Source organism: Euleptes europaea, chromosome 1 (genome assembly GCF_029931775.1).
Source record: "Euleptes europaea isolate rEulEur1 chromosome 1, rEulEur1.hap1, whole genome shotgun sequence".
In the NCBI taxonomy this organism is placed as follows: Eukaryota; Metazoa; Chordata; class Lepidosauria; order Squamata; family Sphaerodactylidae; genus Euleptes; species Euleptes europaea.
In genome coordinates this window covers 159,107,387-159,131,957 of record NC_079312.1, presented here as the reverse complement: position 1 = coordinate 159,131,957, position 24,571 = coordinate 159,107,387, and the positions used below count along the sequence as shown (strand labels likewise).

The 24,571-nt window shown below is 43.1% G+C and overlaps 2 protein-coding genes across 9 annotated transcripts in view; one reads left to right on the top strand and one right to left on the bottom strand.

Annotated features, from left to right (window-relative positions):
• The window catches only part of PMEL (premelanosome protein), a 330,809-nt gene that overhangs the window by 174,041 nt on the left and 132,197 nt on the right, over nt 1-24,571 (top strand). The window lies entirely within an intron of this gene.
• IKZF4 (IKAROS family zinc finger 4) overlaps nt 1-24,571 on the bottom strand; it is a 74,720-nt gene that overhangs the window by 41,375 nt on the left and 8,774 nt on the right. For 4 of the 8 annotated variants that reach the window (XM_056853664.1, XM_056853650.1, XM_056853673.1 and 1 more), the window contains exon 2: nt 7,634-7,685. The exons of 2 other annotated variants lie outside the window; for them this stretch is intronic. In XM_056853664.1, coding sequence (XP_056709642.1) covers nt 7,634-7,673 — 40 coding nt within the window. In that variant the 5' untranslated portion in view covers nt 7,674-7,685. Of the gene's footprint in view, nt 1-7,633; nt 7,689-24,571 lie in introns of all 8 variants that reach the window. 2 more of the 8 variants (XM_056853658.1, XM_056853683.1) reach the window with 1 other exon arrangement.

The window sequence follows — 24,571 nt, the reverse complement described above, 5'->3', positions numbered from 1 at the left end:
AGAGAAAAAGTGGCCAAAGTAGGTTTTTCATTTCCCCCCCCCCCCGAGAACTCTTTCAATTTTTCCAATGCAAAAAATGGGACATTTGAGGGAGCACTGAAAAAACTCCTTTCAAATATTATTTTAGAAGGAGTAGAATGTTTAAGACAAGATTTTGTCCAAATAATACACTTCCTTTTATTGACTACAGAAATTGTTTACCAGTTTCAGCCTCCCACCCACCACCCACCTCAGATAGCAGAAACTAAGGGGGTTACAGCACTTGTATCCCCATCAATGTATTAAGAGTTTAAAACATTATAAAAAATACTGTTTGCACTTTGTTTGGCCCCTTTAGCTGTGAAGACGTCTTCCAACCATTTATAAGCCATGGTATCCAAAAACCCTTTTAAAGCCATGTTTTTTATAACATTTTCAAACTCTTAATACATCACTGGGAATACAAAGTGCAGTAACCCCCTAAGATACACGTGCTAAGGTAGTATAGGGTGCAGCAGTTTATTGCTCTCTCTAAGTAGTGGGTATAGTTGCAATTTTGCTTAAAGAAAACAAAAGCATTACATATTAAATTCCATAAATACACCATCAGTATGAAAGCATTGCCAGGTCCCCCCTCCGGCTGCCAGTGGGGGATGGGGAGAGGTAGAGTTGCCATCTCCAAGTTGGGGAATTCCTGGAGATTTAGGGATGGAACCTGTGGGGTACGATGGGTACAATGCCATACCGTCTACCCTCCAAAGTATCCATTTTCTCCAGGGAAATTAATCTCTGTAGTCTGACTTATGCTGTCTATTTTCACTGACCCTACCTTGATGTCATGCTGAACTTTGAAGGCACTGTAGAAGCAGTGAGACTCAGTGGAGCCCCATCCATCAGTCAACAGATTTAAGAGATGTGCTTGCCACTGGTGAACTAGTCATTGTAATTCTGGACTCTTGGTGGAAGAAAAGCTGTTCCATGCTTTTCAAGAAATCAATTTAAATAGAGGACATAAGGTTGACCAAACAAGGTTACTGCCTTTCCAGTAACAGCTAGGACCCTACTCAAACCTCTCATTATTTTAAAGGTGGCTAAGCACACTTGAGTGGACCACTCGAATTCAAACACTCAGATCTCTTGACTATTTCTCCATCTAAAGGGCAAGCGGCTGCTTTCTTCCCAAGCTGCACTCACCTTGTCCGCTACTTCTTCCTGTTCTGTATGACATACTGATGTCACAAATGTAATAATGACAGAGGTCAGTGGAAAAAGAGAGGCTCGTGCAGACCTACACATTTGGGGAGGGGCCATGGCTCAGAGGTAGAACCTCTGCTTGGCATGCAGAAGGTCCCAGGTTCAATCCCCGGCATCTCCAGTTAAAGGGACTAGGCAGTTAGGTGATGTGAAAGACCCCTGCTTGAGACCCTGGAGAGCCACTGCCTGTCTGAATAGGCAATACTGACTTTGATGGACCAAGGGTATGATTCAGTATAAGGCAGCTTCATGTGTTCATGTGTGCACATGCTGCAGATAAACTGCACCATGGGGACATATTCTCATACTGAACTTGTGTTACTTGTCTGATCTCTATAGGTGGACAAGTTTCTTGGTCACCCTTCAAGATCACCAAGTTTGCAAGGTTTCACCTATTCCTGAAATATTTACTTCATCTATACCCCACCTTTCTCCCCTCCATTTCATCCTCCCAACAACCCTGTGAGGTAGGTTAGGCTGAGTGTGTGCGCCTGGCCCAAGGTTACCCATAAGCTTCCATGGCAAAGTAGAGATTCGAACCTTAATCTCTCAGATCCTTGTCTGACACTGGAATAACTATACCATGCAGGCTCTCTGACAACCCTTCAGAGCCAAGAGGGTATTCCTATATTTTAACACAGTAACTTTTTTTAAAAGTCCTGTACTACAAGCAATCACGTACCAAATTTAACCAGTGGCATTTCCTGTACTTTTCAAGCTTACTAATGTCATAGATGTTCCCACAAACCCTTAGATTCAAAACAATCAATGACCAAACCTTGATTTGTCCAAAACTATTAGTGCTTTACCTCTTATTCTCAGAATCTGATCCCCAGCAGGCTTCTTTTTATCAACAGTTGTCCTCCTGGGGAGTATTACAAATTTAGCCTTCACTACTCTGGATGATTTAACCTTTCATTCCTTGTTACTGAGAATCAGCATTCCGCAAAATAGCCACACACAATTTGTGTGTTTGGTTTTCTTCCCCCAGCCACTGATTTCTGTGATGTGAATTGCTGGTTTCCCACCATCCCATGTTGGCAGGCTTTTGATATCTACCCAAATATCCATGCTCAATGTTTTAATCACATCACATGCACTTCACCCGGTAGTGATTGGTTTTTTTAAAAGTATGTACTATTCAAACTCCAGGGCACTACTGGGGACCTGCAAAGATTATTTGATCTCACCGATGCCTGTTCTACGTAGCTACTTAAGAGTGTAAGAGAGCCAGTATGGTGTAGTGGTTAAGAGCGGTGGTTTGGAGTGGTGAAGTCTGATCTGGAGAACTGGGTTTGATTCCCCAGTCCTCCACATGAGCAGCGGAGGCTAATCTGGTGAACTGGATTTGATTCCCCACTCCTACACATGAAGCCAGCTGGGTGACCTTGGGCTAGTCACACACTCTCAGTCCCACCTACCTCACAGGGTGTCTGTTGTGGGGAGGGGAAGGTGATTGTACGATCATATATGTCCAGGCCCTCTGGTTCCCTTGTTAGTGGATTGTCCCAGACCTCTCAGAAAACATCGTCTAGAGCTCCTTTTGTTAGATACAACACCAAATTTATCTGTTAGTATGGCTAGATTTGCCTGGCTGGCAACTAAAATAAGACAAAATTCATGTAAGGCTCTGGAACAACCACTCTGTGATTAGAATCTCTACTGTTTTATGCATAACTTGGAGGATTTTATCCCTTTATTCCAGTTTTTAATCTCCACTACATTTTTACCTTTTGTAGTATCGGTTCATAACTATTTATGTATGTATTTAATTGCAATTTTTTAGGATATTTGATGGTTTATGACTGCAAATAAAGTCTGTTCTGTTCTGATTCTTCCTTAAGTGGTAGAGAAAGTCAGCATATAAAAAACCAACTCTCCTTCTTCTTTCAGAGTTTTGGATCCAGCCGTCATCAATAGGAGGAGCATGGTTGCTGAACTCTCCTCCCGGCAGTAGTCCCTTCAGACCCTACAAAACTTGATGTCCAGGATCTGAGGACTCATGTGGATTAACACTCTTGCAGATCAGAGGGGCTACTGCGAGGGAAAAGGAGGGAGCAAAACAGCCTGTCCTGTGAAGAAGGCAACAGAAACCAGGAGGCTGTTCTTGCCTTACAGGCAGTTGATTGACAGCTAAAGGGAGTCCTGGGAGTGACTAGTGAAAGTGTGACATTCAGCTCCCAGTCAGTGAGAGGAGCAGTTCCGCTCCAGCTCTGAGAAGCTCATGGCAGCTGGGTGCTGCGTGAGGATTAGTCTTCAGGAGTGAAACATAAAGGAACACAATTTTAAGTTGTTTGATTAATACAGAATCAGCAACTGGGCCATAAGGACACTCACTCTGAGTGAATGGAGTGCGTCTGGGTCCTGACACTGGGAGTTAGCTCTAAGGAAAAAGACTTCTCAAAACCCAGGGAGAGGGAAGTCATCTCAGGTGTACCTAGTGACCCCTAAGTAAGGTTGAGGAGACTTGTCTCTCCAGCCTTGAGTAATCCCAGGCCAGTTAGTGTTAAACTGGTGAAGAGTGTCCCTGTAGTACCTTACTCCAGAAACTGAAATGGGAGTGTTTTAAAGTCAACTCAAGTGAAATTTAACCAAGAAACTGACAAACAAAAACAAGCCCCTCAGTGAAAACAAAGATCTAGCATCCTGAAGTGAATTTAGCCATACCATCAAGAAGAACCAAACCTCTCTTGTGTAAATATATATTGTTGTGAAGCGCCTACTCTCTTGTTTGTTTTTGGAATATCCTAATACCTTTCTGAAATCCAACTTTACCTGCCTAAATCCTCATCCTGCCTTTCTATAAATTCCTGTTGTTTCGAATTTTTACCACAAGCCTCTGTGTGCCATCAAATTTCTGACAGACCTAATTTCCCTGAAAAAGCCAACTCTCCCTTCGATCCGTCACACCTCCCTCTTCTGTCAGCACATGGGAGGGAGAGAAGCGGGATGAATGTGCCCCCTTCGCCCTTCTCACCGCAGCTCCCTCCACAACCCACACAGCCGTTAGTCCCCACGGATCCCAGGACACCACTGATCACAACTCTCCTAGGGTGCAAAGGGACTGCAGCTAAAATCCACACCCCACAGTGCGTCCAGTCCATATAGTTTGTGGATTCTGATAAACATTTAACCATTTTCAGTGGTATCCGATACAGCCTCCTCCCATTTTTTGATACCTATTGACCCCATACAGCTTCGTCAATCTACTTTGTCCAGAATAAAAAGGGGGCTTGCAGTTAGAATTTATTCTTGAGCAGAGCAGAGTCTGGTTTATTTATATCCCCCCCCCACGTTCTATGTTACTCTCATTATTGGGGGGGGGCAACCTACTGCTTATTCCGGGCACTATGGGCCAAATTAAGCGCCATCCGGAGTTTTTAAGGGTTTTTAATTGGGTTTTATTGTTTAATTTTAGAATTATTACTTTTATTGTTAATGTTTGATATGTTTGATGATGTTCCCTGCCCTGAGCCTGGTCTTGGCCGGGGAGGGAAGGTTATAAATTGAATGAATGAATAAATAAATAAAATATACTTCACTCACACATCCCACCTTTCGCACCTATGAGAACCCAAAGAGGCTTACATCATTCTCCTCTCCTTCGTTTTATCATCACAACAACCCTGGGAGGTAGGTTACTCCGAGACTGTGCAACTGCCCCAAGGTCACCCAGCAAGATTCCATGGCAGGGAGGGGACTTGAACCTGGGTCTCCCAGACACTAGGCCGGTGCGTTAACCACTACACAGCTCTGTCTCTCAATCAGTCTGTCTGATAGTTAATGGGTACCCATCCCTAGTAATCCAGTACCTTCCCACAGGCATGGACTGAATACAATTAAGCTGGTTAATTAATCCTGGTGGGTTCCTTCTAATAATGCCTTCCAAGGCCAATGCGGTCACAGTATATTTAAATTAATGCCTTTCAGGTACAACTAGCTTTTACTATCACACTTGAATTGATTTTGTTGTGGTTCCAGGTCTCAGATGGAGGAACAAAATAAGATTATACATCCTAATTTCCAGTTATATCTTGCTGTCTTTTTAGCAAGTTTTTGCATCAGTGTCTAACACAAACAACACTTTGGGGAGGCTTTTTTGTACTTTTAACCTAACCATTACCTGCTGTAGGAAATCTACACACACATGCAAGGAACACTGTTGATGCCTGACCACTAGCATCTTCTCTACACTTCTACCGTCATTCGCAATCCTTCACAAGCTTATTTGGATGTAAATATCACTTAAGTTAGTAGGATTTTGTTCAAGGTAAATATTCATGAGATCAGCCTATTTTTGCCTGCTGAAGTAACAGCTCCTTCTTTGGAAATGGCCTTCTACATCACTAAAGTTTGCCATAAATATCATCGGTACAATAATGTCAACACTTCATCAGCAAATGCATTCCTGATATTTCACTTAGCCCCCGCCCCCGTACCTGTCATAGCTTCAAACTTTAGCTTACCCCTACATTTAATCTTAAAGAATACAATCACCAATAGGATAGACGTCAGCAAGGCAGATAAGATAGGCATCTAACTATCTTTGTGGATGAATCAGTGAAAGAAACTACTCCAGCTAGCAAAAGTTACAAAGTGCCCATCAATTTAAAGAAATATAGTATTTTGAATGTACAAGACAGTAGTAGGTAACCTGCTGACATATGTGCCAAAGAGCAGCATACCAGACCCCTCTTTTCAGTACACAGGGCCTATTCTTTGCTCAAGGTGAGTTTGCTCCCAGTGTTATCTGACCAATCACAGCCATCATCTTTCCCTCTTTTGTTTGATGGCATACCAGAATCTCCATAGGTAGATGATGCAGGGCTTAGAAACTCAGGTCAAAAAGATTGCCCAATCCTGGTCAAACTCTTCCTATAGCCTCTTAACTTGTAACAGGAAAATCCAGCCTATGGCTAAACCAACTAGCACACCGGCTGAAAGCAGATAGAAGCTACATTTTCCAGTACCAGCAGACTTTGGAAAATAAGTGTATAGGTTCACTAAGAATTATAATTGGTCAAAGTAATGGAATGAAAAAGAGCTCCGTGGCACAGAGGGGTAAGCTGCAGTACTGCAGTCCAACGCTCTGCTCATGACCTTAGTTCGATCTCAACAGAAGTTGATTTTAGGTATCCGGCTCAAGGTTGACTCAGCCTTCCATCCTTCTGAGGTCGGTAAAATGAGTACCCAGCTTGCTGGGGGTAAAGTATAGATGACTGGGGAAGGCAATGGCAAACCACCCCATAAAAATAGTCTGCCTAGTAAACGTCAGGATGTGATGTCACCCCATGGGTCAGTAATGACCTGGTGCTTCCACAGGGGACTACCTTAACCTTTAATGGAAGGCTAGCCCAGGCTAGCCCAATCTCATCAGATCTTGGAAATTAAGCGGGGTCAGGCCGTGTTTGTACTTTGATGGGAGATCACCAGGGAAGTCTTGGGTTGCTACGTAGAGGCAGACAATGGCAAACTACCTCTGAACATTTCTTTCCTTTTGAAAACCCTATGGGGTTTCTGTAAATCAGCTAGGATTAGATGGCAAAAAAATAAATAAATGGAAAGGTAGTTTATGCTTTAGTCTATTGCACAAAGATTTGTTTATGGTAAATGCAATACCCTGTAACTGGGAGGCAACATACATGTATTCAGACTTTTCAGTTAGCAATAATTAAACAAACAGGAATTAATATTGTATTTGCAATGATGCAGACAACTCAGGAACAAATATAAGTTATACTTACGCTGGTGAAATGCTGGTTAAATCTGAACAGATGCCAGCCTTCCCCTCCCCTAACTGAACTCCTCTACATCTTCCTAATGAAAACCCCCACTAGGTTGCAGAACAGTAACCTGGCAGGAGATGCCTTCCATTCGCAGCTGCACTGAGTACAGTGAACCATCCAGGTGAACTGTAGCCAGGAAAAGCCCCACAAAAGTCATTGAATAATGACTTGGTGGCACATAGGCTCCTCCCTTGAATGCACTCCAGAGCATGGCTCTGAGCTCAATGTGGGTGGGGACAGAGGAGGTCATTGCACAGCTGACCAGGTCAGCTTCTGTACCCTCCAGTGATGGGCCAATTGTAGATAATCACTACCTGGCAGAAAGGGGAGGGGAAGTAAGGCTTTCCTTCCCATTTTACCAACCCAGATCTTCAAGCAAACACTAAACACAAGGACCAGTTGCTTCGCCATGTACAGAGGGCAAGCATCAAATAGTTGCTGGAGGAACTTGTTGGATTCCCCAACCCCTTAGCCTCACCGAAAGGTCCAGTGTACACGCTCAATGTGACCCAAAGACAGAAGTCTTACTCTGCCCTTTGTAATGATGGCACCTCAAGGAAAATGGCATTTAAAATTATAAACTTAAGTACAGATAAGTCAAAATAAGAACATACCGGATATGTAAGAACGCCCATTGCAGTCCTCTATATCCATCTTTAAGACACTCTGCTGAAAAAGAGACAGGCTCTGTCAGAACAGTAGACATAAACCAAAGCAGGTCTAAGATTTCCTCCCTCTCTGCTGCAGAAGGATATAACACCACCCAAAAATCCTACTTAACTAAACGACTTCCAGTTGCACAAACAGAAGTTTGCAGAACTGAAGCCTCAACAGCATAAAATGTAAACTACTTTTTATATATAAATCAAAGAGTGTTTTAAACAAGGGAAATATATCAGCTTCCAACAGGAATACAGAAATGAATAGTAGATAAGCATTGGTAATAAATACAGGAGTGTAATTTCTTATGTTGCCAACCTACAAGGAAGAGCGACTTTTACACATGCCATTTAACTGGAAAGAAAAGGACTGGACATCTCTCCCAGCTAATTTTCATTTTGTGGAGGCCAATACAGTAACGTTTTGGCAGGTTTTCCTGCCACTGCCTCTGTTCAGCTGCCCTTTGTATGGAGAAGGAGGCTGTCAAATGGAGTTAAGTTCACAAAACAGAAGCTAGCACCGCTTCTAAATGTTGCACGGAAGGGGCAGCTGTCAGTCTTGCATCTGATGAGGCAAGACCTGATTCAGACTTCGCTGGTCTAGAGCACAAGTGGCCACAGGCCAGTGCTAATTTTGACTCTTTCGGTGGCAAGGTACAGCAGCAACTGTCCAAGCAATTCGCTTCAGAAAGCTGACTCTCTGCTGTCATCCGCTGCTTGAGCCTGAACTGAGAAATGATGCCGGTGCATAGAGGGTACATATTGAACTCCAGATGCACAAACGCTGCTTCATTCTACCAGTGAAAATGGATCATCCTTTGAGCCGCGAGACTGAAAACTAAGCACAACACTGCAGAGCAGGCTTGGAACCAGCCTTTCCCAAACTCACGCAAGAAAAAACAGCTAAGCTGGTCATAGATATACCTTGCTACTTAGCACCCCATGGAGATAATGAACATTTATACATTCAAAACAGATTTTCCCTCCCAGTTAGAACTGATGTTTAAAAAACAAAAATGAGTACAACCACCACAAGCTTTACCACTGTGAACTTGCATTGTAACTGCCTGCCAGCAAGTTCAGATACAAAAAACACTGAGGAAAAAAAACACCAATTAAAAGCAACAGTCTATTGGATTGAATTAAACCCTTAAGCCCAAAATATGAGTGCAATTTGCAAAACACAAGGGAAACAAAATTACCGATAACCCCAACTCTTAAGTGTTCAAAATATGGCGCACCTATGAATGACTGAAACAGTTTGCATATATTATGAAGTAGAATGAGAATGCCAGCTCCCTGGAGAAAAGTCAAGGGAACATACTCAAATCTAAAAAAGGCTTGAAGCATAGATGGAAGTTTGAAAACCTTCCAGTAATGGAAGGCAATGCTATGCATTCTCCATGGAGAGCAGGACAAAGGAGAATGGTCCTGAAACTGCACGTAGATTTAGATCAAAATAATCAGAAGTAACTTCTAACCAAGACTGCATGGGCAGGAAAACAGGTTGCCAAGGGAGGCCACACATTCCTATCATCAGTTAATAGATTAGGTAAATGCCTGCATCCAAGTGAAAACATTTAATTTTTTTGGGGGGGGGAGAGAAGAGTGTCTGAAATATCATCAGGTTTCAGGACCTGGGTAGAAGAATGTTTTAAAAAGAGAGAGCATGAAAGGTGCAAAACTACACAGTTTTACAGCATATCCTAATATCACTGCAGGAAGGACACTTGAAGGAAGAAGTCTGATCATTATTGAACAAAAACCGGAAGAGTATGTCCAGGCCCAGCACAGTGGAAAGACTCAAACCACCACTTACTACATGGTGACTGCTGAAAAACTTTCCAGACAACTAGCTCTGTGATGACAGCCAAATGTAGCCTCCAGCCAGCCAGGTGAAAACTGTCAAGTATTACCATACTCCCGCCAGCAGAAATCTGAGGGAATGGGGATGGGATGTATGTGTGATGCTTGGACATTCACTTGACCCATGAGAACCGGCTCTCCACCTGACTTTATTGCAGGATGTTTTAAAGTAGCTGCCTTACAGGACATGGACATGTGGCTCCCTCCAAAGAACTCATGCCCCACATCTACCACATATTTTGAGAAGCAGGGGCTTAAGGAGGGGAAAGTGGTCCTGCTACAAAGATGACAGACTGAGAACTTCTCATTCCTTTTCTTTCCCAGACAAGAGGTAAACCAGCTCTGAAACACTGTTGGGGATGAGTCATGGAAGAGCTTGTATCTCTTTTGGTCATTGCTTGAGCTTTTTTAGAGCACATGTTGACTAAATTTACTGTTCTCTCGTGTCTTCCACCACTGGAGGGAGTTTATGGAGTGGAGAGCTTCCCCGCATAATAAACTACAGCAGCATCCATCAAACTAATGAGACCTTTGCATTCTTAAGGCTTTGTTGTTGTTGTTATTGCCTTAGCTGTGGATCCATAGCATTCAGAACTTAGCCCTATCTTCCAAGAAGGTAGCACCTCAACTGACAATGACACAGCAAATTGAATCATTTGTGTAAGACGTGATCATGGCTTGCCCCTTGGGAGGACTCATTCCTTAATCTAAATATATAGCTTTATAAGTTTATATAGTTTATATCACAACAAAAGTAATATACAATGAAAGCTTTCCCTATTCTGACCATCTGTGTTTTAGGCAATTTTTAAAGAAATGTGGCTTGCTGCTTGACTAGATAGAATTAGCTGTTTTTATTTCAGAGTCATAAGGACACAAAGAGAGCCCTCCTGGATCAGGACAGTGGTCCATCTAGTCCAGCAATGTGCTCCACGTAGCAGCCAATCAGTTACTCTGGAGGATCAACAAACAGGGCATAGAGGCCACAGCCTTCCATTTTATGCTCCTCCTAGCACTGTGCTGCCTCTGAATATGAAGGTTCCCTTTAGTCACCATGGATAGTATCCATGGATGGACCTCCATGAATCTGTCTAACCCCATCCATGTTTGTGGCCATCACTGCATCCACTGACAGAATTCTGCAATTCTATTTCTCATTGAGTAAAGAAGTTATTTCCTTATGTCCATCCTGAATCAACTGCCTATCAGATTCACTGGGTGCCCTTTGAGCCCTAATATTATAGGAAAGGAAGAAAAAGTTCTCTGTATCCACTTTCTCCATGCCATGCATAGTTATAAACCCCTATGAGCCAAAAATATGTCAAAAAAGGAAAGAACACAGAGCCCCCATTAGTCCACCAACCCATCTGAGGCATTTACTCAGGTGCCCATTATACGTAACTCCAGCTTCGCAGGAACCACTTTCCCATTAGACGACCTCCAAAAGCTGGAGACTGTGCCCAAAAGATGCAGTCACCTGGAAAAGATGCAGACACCATTTGGCTGTGTCATTCAGCTACCAGCCCAGCTGCTTGGGATCCTCTTTCGGAGAAGTGGCTCCTGTGCAGCTAAAGGACACTGGAGTGCTAGCTGAACAACGCCAATACTTGACACGCCCCCCCCCGGACCATACACTGAAAAGAAAAATGCCATGCAGGTTAAAATAAAGGTTCACCCAAATCACCACTCTCCAGGTAACTCAAGGTGGTTCACAAGCAAGGCAGATTGGCTGCACCCATCTCCAGATGACAGGCACAGCACAGTCTTTCAAAATGAGGCCACAAACATTACTAACACACAAATATTTTTAGTGGTCCATCAGCCCATAGATTCCAATGACAGCCACTTGCACATCTACTACATTCAAAGAAAAAAGTCTTCCCACTAAAAGGGGGGGGGAGAGAGAGAGACATTCCCTTCTCAACCACCAGGACGGCATCACAAGCGAGCAGGTAAGTGGGTATTTATAACTCAGAATAATAATTTTGGCCATTGTGCCTTTATATCTCCTCAGCACCTATCCTCCATGGACACTGAACAGAACTTCAGCCTTTGCAGAACCACAATAGGAGATTCTGTTTGCAACAAGAATAGCTCTGAACCACCCAGTGCTTAAATTACAGGACCGTCATGGGGTCCCTGCCCTGTTTCCAACTCTTTTAAAAGGCTTGGGGGGGGGGGAGTGTATTTACCCTCTACCTTTAGGCAAGGGCCACCCATGGGTCTTGCCACCATCTCTATGCAGCTATACATGCCTGGCTGAGGAGGGCTGTCTGATCTCCAGCTCTAGATCTTATTTCTTCTTCTTTGTACACAGGACATTGCTATATACCAACACTCTTTAGCCAGCCAGCTGCCTGCCTGCTTGCCCCTCTGCCCCACACAAATTTCAATGGGTCAGACATTCCCTCCTGTGCATCAGTATCTCTTGCCATGCTCCAAGAGCCCCAGGTCCCTGAGAGTCTATTAGATACAATGGATGAAGGAACTTTCCAGCTAAATGGCAAGTGCCTCACTAACAACTTCAAAACATCCCTTTTATCTGAGACAATATCAGGATCTAAAAGAACCCTGGCTGGCTCCAAGGGGAGCGATGCACACACTTCAGCTCCACCAGGGGAAGGCCACAGAAGAATTGCTCAGATTTGGCTGTTCTTTTTGCTGGGAAATGAAAGCAATGAATAAATTCCTGAAAAAACTCCTGCTGGCATTAAGGGGGCAGCAGGAAGATAGGTTTCATCCCAAAATAAGATAAAGCCCCCATAAATGTTACTCTTATCACAGTGTGGAGAGGAGATAAACTGATGAAGAGATTTCACTGGCCAAGGGAGAACATAAGAGGAGCATTGCTGGATCAGAGCAGTAGTCCTTCTAGACCAGCATCCTGTTTCACACAGTAGCAAACCACACACCACCAAGATAAATGGATTACCCCCATATTGGCGAGAATTCCTGCCCCCATAACAAGAGACAAAATAGTCCCCTTTTTGCTGATGGATAGAGATCCAAATATAACATTGGCCGTGGCCAAATATCTCTCCATCATATTTTCCTCTAACAGATAACTGCTCAGGACCTATTGGGTCATAGAAAAGAAAGTAGCAAACAAACTAACCTGGAGAGCTATCATAAGAACATAAGAAAGGCCCTGCTGGATCAGACCAAGGCCCATCAAGTCCAGCAGTCTGTTCACACAGTGGCCAACCAGGTACCTCTAGTAAGCTCCCAAACAAGACGACTGCAGCAACACCAACCTGCCTGTGTTCCACCGTGCCCAATATAATAGGCATGCTCCTCTGATACTAGAGAGAACAGGTACAGTATGCAGCATGACTAGTATTCATTTTAACTAATAGCCATGAATACCCCGTTCCTCCATGAATATGTCCACTCCCCTCTTAAAGCCTTCCAAGTTGGCAGCCATCACCACATCCTGTTACCAAACAGGCAATAGCGGCCAAGGCCCTCCCGCCGATGTTGCTTCCTAGCATTGGGTCTCAGTAGTTTACTCCCTCTGAATATGGAAGTTCCCTTCACTCACCATGACCAGTAGCCATTGACAGACTGCTCCACCATAGACTTGTCTAGCCTTCTTTGGCTTTGACTAGTGAAAGGAATAATCTATTGAGCATTATCGCCCTTTCCTTTATCAACCACCTATATATAATCCGTTGATACCCTTTCCTAGGGTATCAACTGATTATATATATTATCTGCTGGAAAGACAAGTACTGGGTAGGGGTATTTCTTTTTCTGGATCCCAACTCTCAAAAGCATAGTGAGAAAAAGAGGGGAAGAGGCTTACAGCTGCCAGCACATGCCTCCCTGCTTTTTTCTGCAACTGAATGTATTTCTTTAGGAATAATGTGAACAGAGCTGGGGAGACTAAAATGAGGATGGAATTTACATATTTTATTAAAGGCCCTCCACCTTCCCTGCCATAACATGAGTGCTGCTACCACCATCTTTAGGGGAGGAGGCACAGCTCAGTGACAGAGCAGAAGTTCCCAGGCTCAATCCCTGACAGCTAAAAGGATCATGTAGTAGGTGATATGACAGATCTCCACCTGAAACCCCGGAGAACCGCTGGCACTCTGAGGAAACAATACTGACCTTGATGGACCAGTAGTCTGATTTGTTATAAGGAAGCTTCCTGCGCCAATGCGGGACCTTCAACGTGAGAAGTTTCTCAGCCTGGAGTAAAACTTTTGCCTCAGTTAAGAGCTACATACAATGCCTACACAATATACCCCATATGACTAATACATAGCAATGCTACCTTCATGAAGCATACAATAATTTATTTCAGGTAACCATGTACAGGTATGCTGCACTGACCTTCTAAATGTGTGACCTTAAATCTTCTTGGTGCTTCAAAAATAAAATAAACAAGCAGTCATTAACAGCAGGAGCCCCGTGGCGCAGAGTGGTAAGCTACAGTACTGCAGTCCAAGCTCTGCTCACGACCTGAATTCGATCACAATGGAAGTTGGTTTCAGGTAGCCAGTTCAAAGTTGACTCTGCCTTCCATCCTTCCAAGGTCGGTAAAATGAGTACCCAGCTTGCTGGGGGTAAAGGGAAGATGACTGGGGAAGGCACTGGCAAACCATCCCATAAACAAAGTCTGCCTAGTAAACGTCAGGATGTGACGTCACCCCATGGGTCAGGAATGACCTGGTGCTTTCACAGGGGACCTTTACCTTTTACATTAACAGCAGAATGCAGCAAGTTCCTTGGTCTAATTATGCCTTGTGAGAAGTACTTCAGCAAGCTCACTATAGCAGAGTACATCATAACAAAGTCAACTTCCCAAGGCGGCAAATTATTCTATATCAAATATACCTCTTTACCCAGCCTCACCACAGTTAAGCAACTGAAGGAGTCAAAATGCTGTGTAAACATTCCAGAGCAGAACAGATGAGGGTACCTTTGGGGGAAATTCACCATTCATTCATGATAATCTATTCTTTGCTGAAAGCTGTTAATGGAAACTAGCTGGCTTCCACAGTTTTACCAGCTGGAATACTTGAAGGGCACCCGAAGGGAGCATAGGAAAAGTTCCTGCACCACATACACAGGAGATAATTGCTGTACTGGAGCAATACATCTCTGCCCTCTTCTTCCCATTTCTCTTTCATGTGCCACAGTACACTGCAGTCTGAGTAAGGGAACCCACAGAAGCTTAACAAATACAGGCTAAGAAGAACTATCAATGGAATACTCCTGCACAGGAAGAGTGAAGATAACAGTCCTCTTTCATTTCACGGTCAAGCTGCTGGAATATCATCCAGAAAACAAGCATTGTGTATGTGTGTTTTAGATCAACATATTTCCCCTTCCAGGGTATGCTAGGGGAGGAAAGGCGGCATGGTATAGCTCGATGCCGTCAAATCTCGGAAGCTAAGTAGGGTCAGTACTTCGAAGGGAGACGACACTATACACATACACCCACACGCAGGGTATGCTAGATACTGGAGTGGGACCACATATTGCAATGAGGTAATTATGTCAGCTTTTTATAGAATAATAGAATCATAGAGTTGGAAAGGACCACCAGGGTCATCTAGTCCAACCCCCTGCACAATGCAGGAAATTCACAACTACCTCCCACACACACACCCAGTGACCCCTACTCCGTGCCCAGAAGATGGTCAAGATGCCCTCCCTCTCATGAACTGCCTAAGTTCATAGAATCAGCATTGCTGACAGAGGGCCATCTAGCCTCTGCTTAAAAACCTCCAGGGAAGGAGAACTTACCACCTCTCAAGGAAGTCTGTTCCACTGAGGAACCGCTCTAACGGTTAGAAAATTCTTCCTAATGTCTAGATGGAAGCTCTTCTGATTTAATTTTAACCCGTTGGTTCTGGTCCGACCTTCTGGGGCAACAGAAAACAACTCGGCACCATCCTCTCTATATGACAGCCCTTCAAGTACTTGAAGATGGTTATCATACCCACTCTCAGTCTTCTCCTTTGCAGGCTAAACACACCCAGCTCCTTCAACCTTTCCTCATAGGACTTAGTCTCCAGACCCCTCACCATCTTTGTTGCCCTCCTCTGGACATGTTCCAGCTTATCTACATCTTTCTTAAATTGTGGTGCCCAATACTGAACACAATACTCTAGGTGAGGTCTAACCAGAGCAGAGTAAAGCAATACCATCACTTCACGTGATCTGGACACTATACTTCTGTTAATGCAGCCCAAGATCACATTTGCCTTTTTAGCTACCGTATCACTGCTGACTCATATTCAGTGTTTGGTCTACTAAGACCCCAAGATACTTTTCGCACACACTACTGCTAAGACAAGCCTCCCCATCCTATAATTATGCATTTGATTTTTCCAACCTAAATGCAGACCTTTAATTTATCTCTGTTGAAATGCATTTTATTGGTTTTATAGCCCAATTCTCCTGCCTGTCAAGATCATCCTGTATTTTAAAATGAAGTTTTACGAGGATGAGGACATACTTCTCCCATGCACAAAGAACTTAGAAATTAGAGCTGAATTTTATTTCTCTGCCAATGTATCCCAGTGTTATTGGAAGTATAACACAGACAAAATGGTTAAATTAGCAACTCAGCAAATGGGCAATTAACAACACTTGCAGATAGGACATTAACTGTAATAGCAAGAGCACGGCTTCCTAAAAAGCTGCTGTATTTCAGGAAGGCTTTGATATATATTTTCTATCTCCCAGCTCCTGTCACCCAGAGTCTACCTTAGAAATAAGACTAGTTTGTAGTGAAATGAGCTTGGAACACATGAAGCTGCCCTGTACTGAATCAGACCACTGGTCTATCAAAGTCAATATTGTCTTCGCTGACTAGCAGCGCCTCTCCAGGGTCTTAGGGAGAAATCTTCCATATAGTTTTTGTTTTTTTGGCCGTCAAGTCACATCTGACTTAAGGTGACCTCTGGTGAGGTTTCCAAGGCAAGAGACATTCAGAGGTGGTTTGCCATTGCCTGCCTCCATGTCACAACCCTGGTATTCCTTGGAGGTCTCCCATCCAAATACTTGCCAGGGTCAGCCCTGCTGAGCTTCTGAGATCTGAGGAGATCAGGCTAGCCTGGGCTACCCAGGTCAGTGCCACATCACCTACTACCTGATCCTTTTAAATGGAGATTACAGGGATTAAACATTCCGCATGCCAAGTAGATGATCTACCACTGAGCCACTGCCCCTCCCCAAAGTTTAGTAGAAGCAGGCATCCCCTTGCCCTTTCCTGCTGGACTGTTATTCACTGGATTTCAACAACAACAAAAATATAGTATCTTTACATCACAGCAGTTTTCTATGCAAGTCTAAATTGACATCATTGTTCAATACAAAGATAATCAAAGCCATTTTTAACAAACTAAATACAAGTAAAGATGCTATTTGTGGAATCACATGCTATGGGAATGTAAAATGCTGTTACGTCTGGAGAGCAGGAGCCCTCCTTTGCTAGTAAGCGCACATAAGAGTTACACTGCTTAGGCTCAGAGGGTAGGGGAATCATCACTGTCTACAGAGAACATTAATGGAAGCGGGATAAAATTATCTTTTTTTTTTTTTTTAGGCCTATGCGTTCACATATTTTATACACAAAACTCAATAGCAAATACACTACCTTTTAGCTGCCTGGGAGTCAAGCCTAGAAGTTTCTATATTTCATGTACTGCAAAAGAGAAAACAAGGCCAGTATCTAGAATCCCCTCAAGGCCCTGAGAATTAGGAACATTAGCACACTAAAAGTAGAGCACAGTGGCTTCAGAAGCCCTTGAAGTTCTTTTAACTTTTGAAATAAGGGCTTTTCCCAGGTGACAAAAAGACTTAGGGAGTAAGTAAAACCTTTGGAAGTAGCCCAATTATTTTAAACACACACGCACACAGCAACAACCACCTCAGCATGATGCTGTCTGGGAGCATCCTTTGTGCATAAAGATCAATGCTTTTTGATGAAAAGGGACTTAATGAAGAAAAATCCAGGTGGACATTTGCATATCTCCTCATTATTTTGGACATTCAAAACCCAGAGGTGGCAAACCCTTACTAGGTGAATGCAGGCCTCTTCCCTAGTCAGAATAATGTTGCTCTTTACAAGATATTCCCAACCAACCCTAACAGGTTTGCATTCTTCTGGGCAAATAGGGTGGAATGCAGTGTTACAAGCCAAGCTATTGCGCTAGAGCAGGAATTCTGGATAATCGTGGATCTTTTAAAAGTAAATCTGAGACGTATACATTTTAGGAAAAACCACGTACAATAAAACAGAAACAGAGCATGTTCCAGTGCAAAATTAGCACCTGTATGCAAATAAGCATTTAGGCATAAACTGATTATACCTTTGGATGCATCTTCAAGGCAGTTGTTAAATAATGAGCTTCAGATAGGGTAACAGCCTTATCTTCAAAACAGAGCATGATACAAAGCTCTGCACAGATCAGATGTGGGCAGAGGAGCAGTTTGGAAGTTCAAAAACAGAGGCAACCAACAGCACTTGGGACATATGCGAGGACTGATAAGATTGCTCCTGCAGAAGTGGGGAACATCCTATCTCCAAACAAGGGATCCAACTAGCATAACATTGTGCCTAAAAACCACAACGTCCAGATCAAAACCTGCCACGATCCACATCCCAAACACCACTGGATGCACAGCAGGAACAGGACATGGGTAATCTTGCACGAGAGTAAGCGCCTGGCACAGCTGCCGACGCCACAGGACTGGCTGCCAATATCAAACAATGTGGCTTACGTATGACAATTTGAGGAATGGTACAAGCCCACCAGCTTCCCTGTAACTCTCTGGGACCATCCCGAGCTGTTGTCTTTTGCTAGTTTACCCCAAAGGTGATGTTCTACAGCAAAGATAAAAGATAAAGCAAGGTCAGCAGGGAAAGCAAAATAAAACAGGAGTCCAGCTGGCACCTCTTCAAGATTAACAAAATTTATTCCAGTTTAAGATTTCATGAGTCAGAACTCACTCCATGAGAGGCATCAAGTTTTTATTCATAGCCGATACATTTTTACTAAAAACTCCACACAACAAAAAGAAGAAGAGTTAGTTTTGATACCCCACTTTTCTCTACCTTCAAGGAGGCTCAAAGCGGCTTACAATCGCCTTCCCTCCCCACAACAGGCACCTTGTGAGGTAGGGGGGGACCGAGAGAGTTCTGAAAGAACTGTGACTGGCCCAAGGTCACCCAGCAGGCTTCATATGGAGGAGTAGGGAATCGAACCCAGTTCTCCAGATTAGAGTCTGCCACTCTTAACCACTACACCACGCTGACTCTCAAAAGTAGTAGTGGGGGAGAGATTTTAAAACAGGCTGCCTTTGCCATGACTCCCCCAGCAATGATTTTCTGTTGTTTGTGCTTGTAGTATAAATACTTCCGCTATGACCATTAATGGATCTGATGAAGTGAGCTCTAACTCATGAATGGTTATGCTGGAATAAAAGATGAACAAAAGGTCAGGGTGCCACTGACCTCCTGCTTTATTTTGCATCTACAGCCTAACACAGCTACCCCTCTGGAATTATCAGTCAAGGAACCTACTCTATACATCACAGCAGCACACAACAACCTGACTTTGCAAACAAATTATACAGACTTACCTGGCAAACAGACAGGAAAATAACACACATTAACTTCTAAATCAATCTATTGGTGAGCTAGGGTTGCCAACCTCCTGGTGGTGGCTGGAGATCTCTTGCTATTACAACTGATCTCCAGGCGACAAAAATCAGTTCCCCTGGATAAAATGACTACTTTGGCAATTGGACTCTATGGCATTGAAGTCCCTCCCCTCTCCAAACCCCACCCTCCTCAGGCTCCACCCCCAAAATCTCCAGGTATTTCCCAACCCGGAGCTGGCAACCCGATGGTGAGCAACTAATGCTGGATGGGCAGGAAACAGGCTGCTTCTGGTATGACGATTCCCATTCATGGTACAGACCAGCAAGAATTTCTGCAGGATTAAAAGTAACATGGGGAAGTTTTATATAAGCCTTTTGGTGATTTAGGAGTATGTGGATAATCCTAGAAGCTGCCTGGCTGTCTGGAAAAAGATTGGGTACGAATAGGGTTGCCAGGTTCCCCCCTGGCCACCGGTGGGGGTTGGGGGGTACAGTTGCCAGTTCCTAGTTGGTAAACTCCTGGCAATTTGGGGGTGGAGCCTAGGGAGGACAGGGACCTCAGTAGGGTACAATGCCATGGAATCCACCCCCCCCCCGAAGCATTCATTTTCTCCGGGGGAACTGACCTCTGAAGTCTGGAGATGAGCTGTAATTCCAGAATGATCCCAAATCCCACCTGGAGGCTGGCATTCCTAGCTAAATTGTTCCTAGCTAAATTGTTCCAATATTTTCACTTTCGTCATTAGAATGAATTGCAGATATAACTGTATACGCTAAACTATAATATAAAAAGAGGGCCTAAATTGCCTGCAGGTGTTTCATATCCTCTGGTCAAAGCTGCCACTATTCCTTTATGGATTTACATAATGTTTTTCTACTGCTGAGGAGATTCATCTTGATTGTTCACAATAAAATAAACCAGACCCATTCGTGTTCATCCAGTCATAAACAGTGCTTACAATGAGGACTGTAAGCAATAGTAAAAACCAAAAATTCTTTAAGTGTTAACAGCAGGACTATGATTAACAGAAAAAAACCCTCCTCCATACCTACTAGGATCTACCATATTTATTATCTTAATTCAGTTGGTCCCCCCCCACCCGGGTGGCTACAACCACATACCTGGTTTGATGCATGTTAGTCTGCCAGAAGTCAATAGCACTGATGCACATACGATGGGACACAGGCTTAAGGCCATATGGGCACTTTGCGATAATGAAGTTTATTCTGGATGTTACACAACAAGGCGCATCTTCCCTGCTTTCAATAATTCTTAATGCCTTATGGAAGCTCCTCTAACTTTTCCCCCTATACAGCACCAAATCAAGCACAATTCTGAACAATAAACAGCTTTGCTTAATCTTTTCTTTACAAGGCCATAGAGAAGTGTCAGGTACTCAAAGAATCATGGATATTACAACATAAAATCTCCATTCCCTGCTGCAAGGTAACAATGGGGGTTTAAGCTAAAAAGCCATTTGCTGAGGTTAGCCTCTGTCAACTTACCGTGCATTTCCCACCCCATCCTGAAATCAAAGGAACAAACTGAAACATTGTGTATCTGGATTCAAATCAGTTTGGGTGCTATTCAAAACTATACCTGCATAACTTTGGTAAGTTAAAGCTCATGGAATGCCCTTTTAATACTAAGCACATGCACCTAAACTCTACAGTGGCAGCATGGAGCAAATAAAGACTATATTTTGCAGGAGGGAGGATTCCCATTTTTAACTAAAGTTCACACATACATACTATGGGTTTCTCTATCCAGTGATATTCAAATTCCATCCTGGGGCATGGTGATGGAAATGGCTGTCAAGTTGCAGACAACTTCTGGCAACCCCATAGGGTTTTCAAGGCAAGAGATGTTCAGAGGTGGTTTGCCATTGCATAGCAACCCTAAACTTTCTTAGTGGTCTCCCATTCAAGTACTAACCAGGACCAACCCTACTTAGCTTCAAAGATCAGGATACCCTGGACTATCTGGGTCGGGGCATTTTGGGACATATTGTCAAATAAAAACTGAGAATGTTTGCCAAATACTGCATTACAAGTTATTACCACCTAAGAAAGGTTTCCATCTATTCAAGCATTTGAAGACTATACATGTTACACATTGCACATAGAAAAAAAATTAAATCACACCAAAGAAGACTGGAGAAGACCAAAACTAGCATATTCCTTGTCACTGCAGATACATGTAATAATTTTAAGGGGGGAGGGGGCTCTCCTTTATGCTAACCTCACAGTCACCCTGTGTTAGGCGGAGAGTGAAAACTGAAAGAAGCTGTTGCCAGTCGAGCCAGTGCCAAAAGAAAAAAAATCCTCATATCCAGAACACAATCCACTTAATATCTTTAACCAAATTACACATAACAGTGTGTGTGCTTTCAAGTTCTCCAGAACTCTTTTTCAGGCTGGATGTTACAAATCTTTAAAAGGGGAGGGGAGGAGGAAAATGCTTCAGGACATGGTGATAAGTCTAGTCAAGTCCACAATTAACGTTAAATGCAGAGCTGCTTCAAAATGTTGTTAGGCCACGTCGTCACCGTTGAGAAGTGGACTCACTCTTGATCAAGATTTACAGGGCTCTGCCTCCCACTTCTAGGAAGGAGCATGAAGCAAGAACACAGCAGTTGCCAGATCTAGAGGGTAGAGGTGGGGTGGGGAGATGAGGGAAAAGAGGGCTAGCAAACACACACACAGCCTCCTTAGATACCTGCAACAGATTATCTTAATTTTGAACTGCTTTAATGTGATTCAATTGCAAACAATCCTGGCTGACAGGCAATCTGTAAATATAATAAACACACTTAGCCAACTTTGGAGGGGACAGTGAAAACGTGAAGGCTAGAAAGGCTCAAAAGCATACCTGCTGCTGCTCTTTGATGCCTGCTTTTTGCAGAATCTCTCCCAGAGCTGGCACAGACACTTCTCAGGACTTCCCTGTGCAAATAATAGCTTGGGCAAGTGGTCCACATATTTGAGCTGTAACATCAGGGGAGCTCCTCCTGTAAGATTGCAGACTGTGAAGAAAGTGGGTTTTCTTTTCTTTTTATGAAAGCAGACCACCGCCAACCTTCTAACGCTAGACAGCTCAGGCAACTGAGCCTAAGATTTTGGAAACTAACAGCATGTCTGATTAGAGCTTGTTAACTACAGGCATGCAACTCTACCTTCACAAAACCAACACCCCAGTCACAAGAAGCTCTCGAAACGGTTATTTCCTTTATAGCCTGCTTTTCTCACTGAGAGTAAAGGCGGATTGCACAGTTGTAATCGATGCAATGAATAAGATGAGATTGCACAGTTTTAATCGATGCAATGAATAAGATGAGATTGCACAGTTTTAATCGATGCAATGAATAAGATGAGACATCTAATAAGCAATGTAATAGGGCTAGGGGTACAGAACTCTGAAGCAAAGGGTGAAGTATTAGATGTGGTATGTCAAACAATGCAGAAAATGGTATCACACAATCCCTAAAGATTATGGATGGGTTAACTCCCTATTTCTAACAGAAATCTGGTGCAACCCACTAACACCACAACAAGCTTTTCTTTAAACTATCCAAGGTACCCAAGAAGTGGTGCCTACTTCTCAGCAAAAAAGGAACCACCAACAGCCGTGGAAACCATCATGGAAAATAGGGCATTAGTGGCAAGATGAGCAGGAAGAGATTAAGATTGATGAGGAAGAGGAAAAGCAATGTGCTCACATGCCACCAACCAAGTGAGAAACTGTTTCAAGGAAACAGAGGCAAAAGCAGAACTTAAGTGCTGAGCTCCCTTAAAAGCCAATGATCATATACTTCTGAACCAGAGAGCTCTTCAGAGCAGGGAGGGCATGGATTCTATCCAGCCTAGTTCTATTATCTGTGAGACTCAGTAATCAGTTAGCAACATCTTAAAGCCTCCCAAGTTATAATAAAGCTTAGTAGATATAAAAGCCCTGATGTTTTTTCCCAACCAATTGTTTCCATGAGCAGTTATTCATTTTCCTCCATGAAGATTATTTTTCCACTGTTGCCGAAAAGAGAAGTTAGTCAGATGAGCCAATGCTTTGGAATGAGAGAGACAGAGAAGAGAGCCTGGATTGTTAGAAACATTTCAAAAGAAAGCCTTGATGGAAACAGTTTGCAAGCAAGCAGTGGTCAAAACTAGGGGTGCAATAAACACCAAGGAAGGTGTTTTCCCAATGCATGCTGATGCCAATACTGAACAGCTTCTGGCTGTGGCACATAGAAACTTAATGAGAAAACCTGTGCCAAAAAGGGGGGAGTAAAGTCAATGGGGTATTTTTTATCACAGCCTCAGTTGCAGTTCAGTTTTATTACTGCAAAGCACTGACAATAGCAAACAGCGTATAGCCCCTGCTACCATATTAGTGCTGACAGATGTGAAGGACTCATGATTGTGGAGACCTTGGATTAACATACATTCTAGCAATATTTCAACTCTCCACATGTCAACTTCTAACATTTAGGAATTGCAGATTTTTCTGGCATTGGCTATATAGGAGGAGCACAAGAGGAGTGTAGGAATGGTCATCACATGTCATTAGCTGGCAGGAACGGACAAAAATTCTGTAAATGTAAAACTTAAGCTTTCTTCCAAAAGTATTTTTGAGGTCTCATGCTTGAAAGCACAGGCTTTGGAAAGGGTCATAAGTGCTTCTCTCAAGTTTAAAGAATTTGTTCTGAATATTTTGGACAAGCATTTTGGTTACCTATCTGGCTAGAAGACTGACCAAGACTTCCACTACTCATCAGAGGCTAGGTTATGGCCACATTAATGTAAAATGATAGACACACCCTAACTGAAGTTTGCATTTTTAAGTCAGTTGATGCAAGCACATGCTTAATTCTCATGTTAATCACTGTAAAAATAAAATGCACATTAGATGTACCCTTCCAGATTGATGTATAATGTATGTTTCTGCTGTAACCTAGACTATTGAGTAGCTGTCTGCACTTCTATCAGCACAAGTTATGTGACAATTCCAAATCTTTCACACAAACATTTAACATTAGGAGTATTTAACTCCATTCACTATGCTTATTCTGATTGCCCTCTGGATGTCTCCATTAGGCCAATCTTAGCAGGTTAATACACTTTAATTTTAGTCTTTGGGAGAATTTGCACATAAATTTCTTCTAAACAGCCTCTTCTGGGAATCCTCTTTTCCAAAGCATACATGACAACAGCTTTTAGAAGTTAGACTAAGGATAATGTCCATACCAGTTTCAAATTGGTTTGTGAATCACTGTTAAAGATTCATTGGTCAGGATTACTTTACACACTCATGCAGAAATGTATATTATAGCCAGACATCTGTGCATATGCCCACTCTTTCTCACTTGTCCCTTTCTCCTCCTTTCTCTGTGAACTTGGTGGGAACTG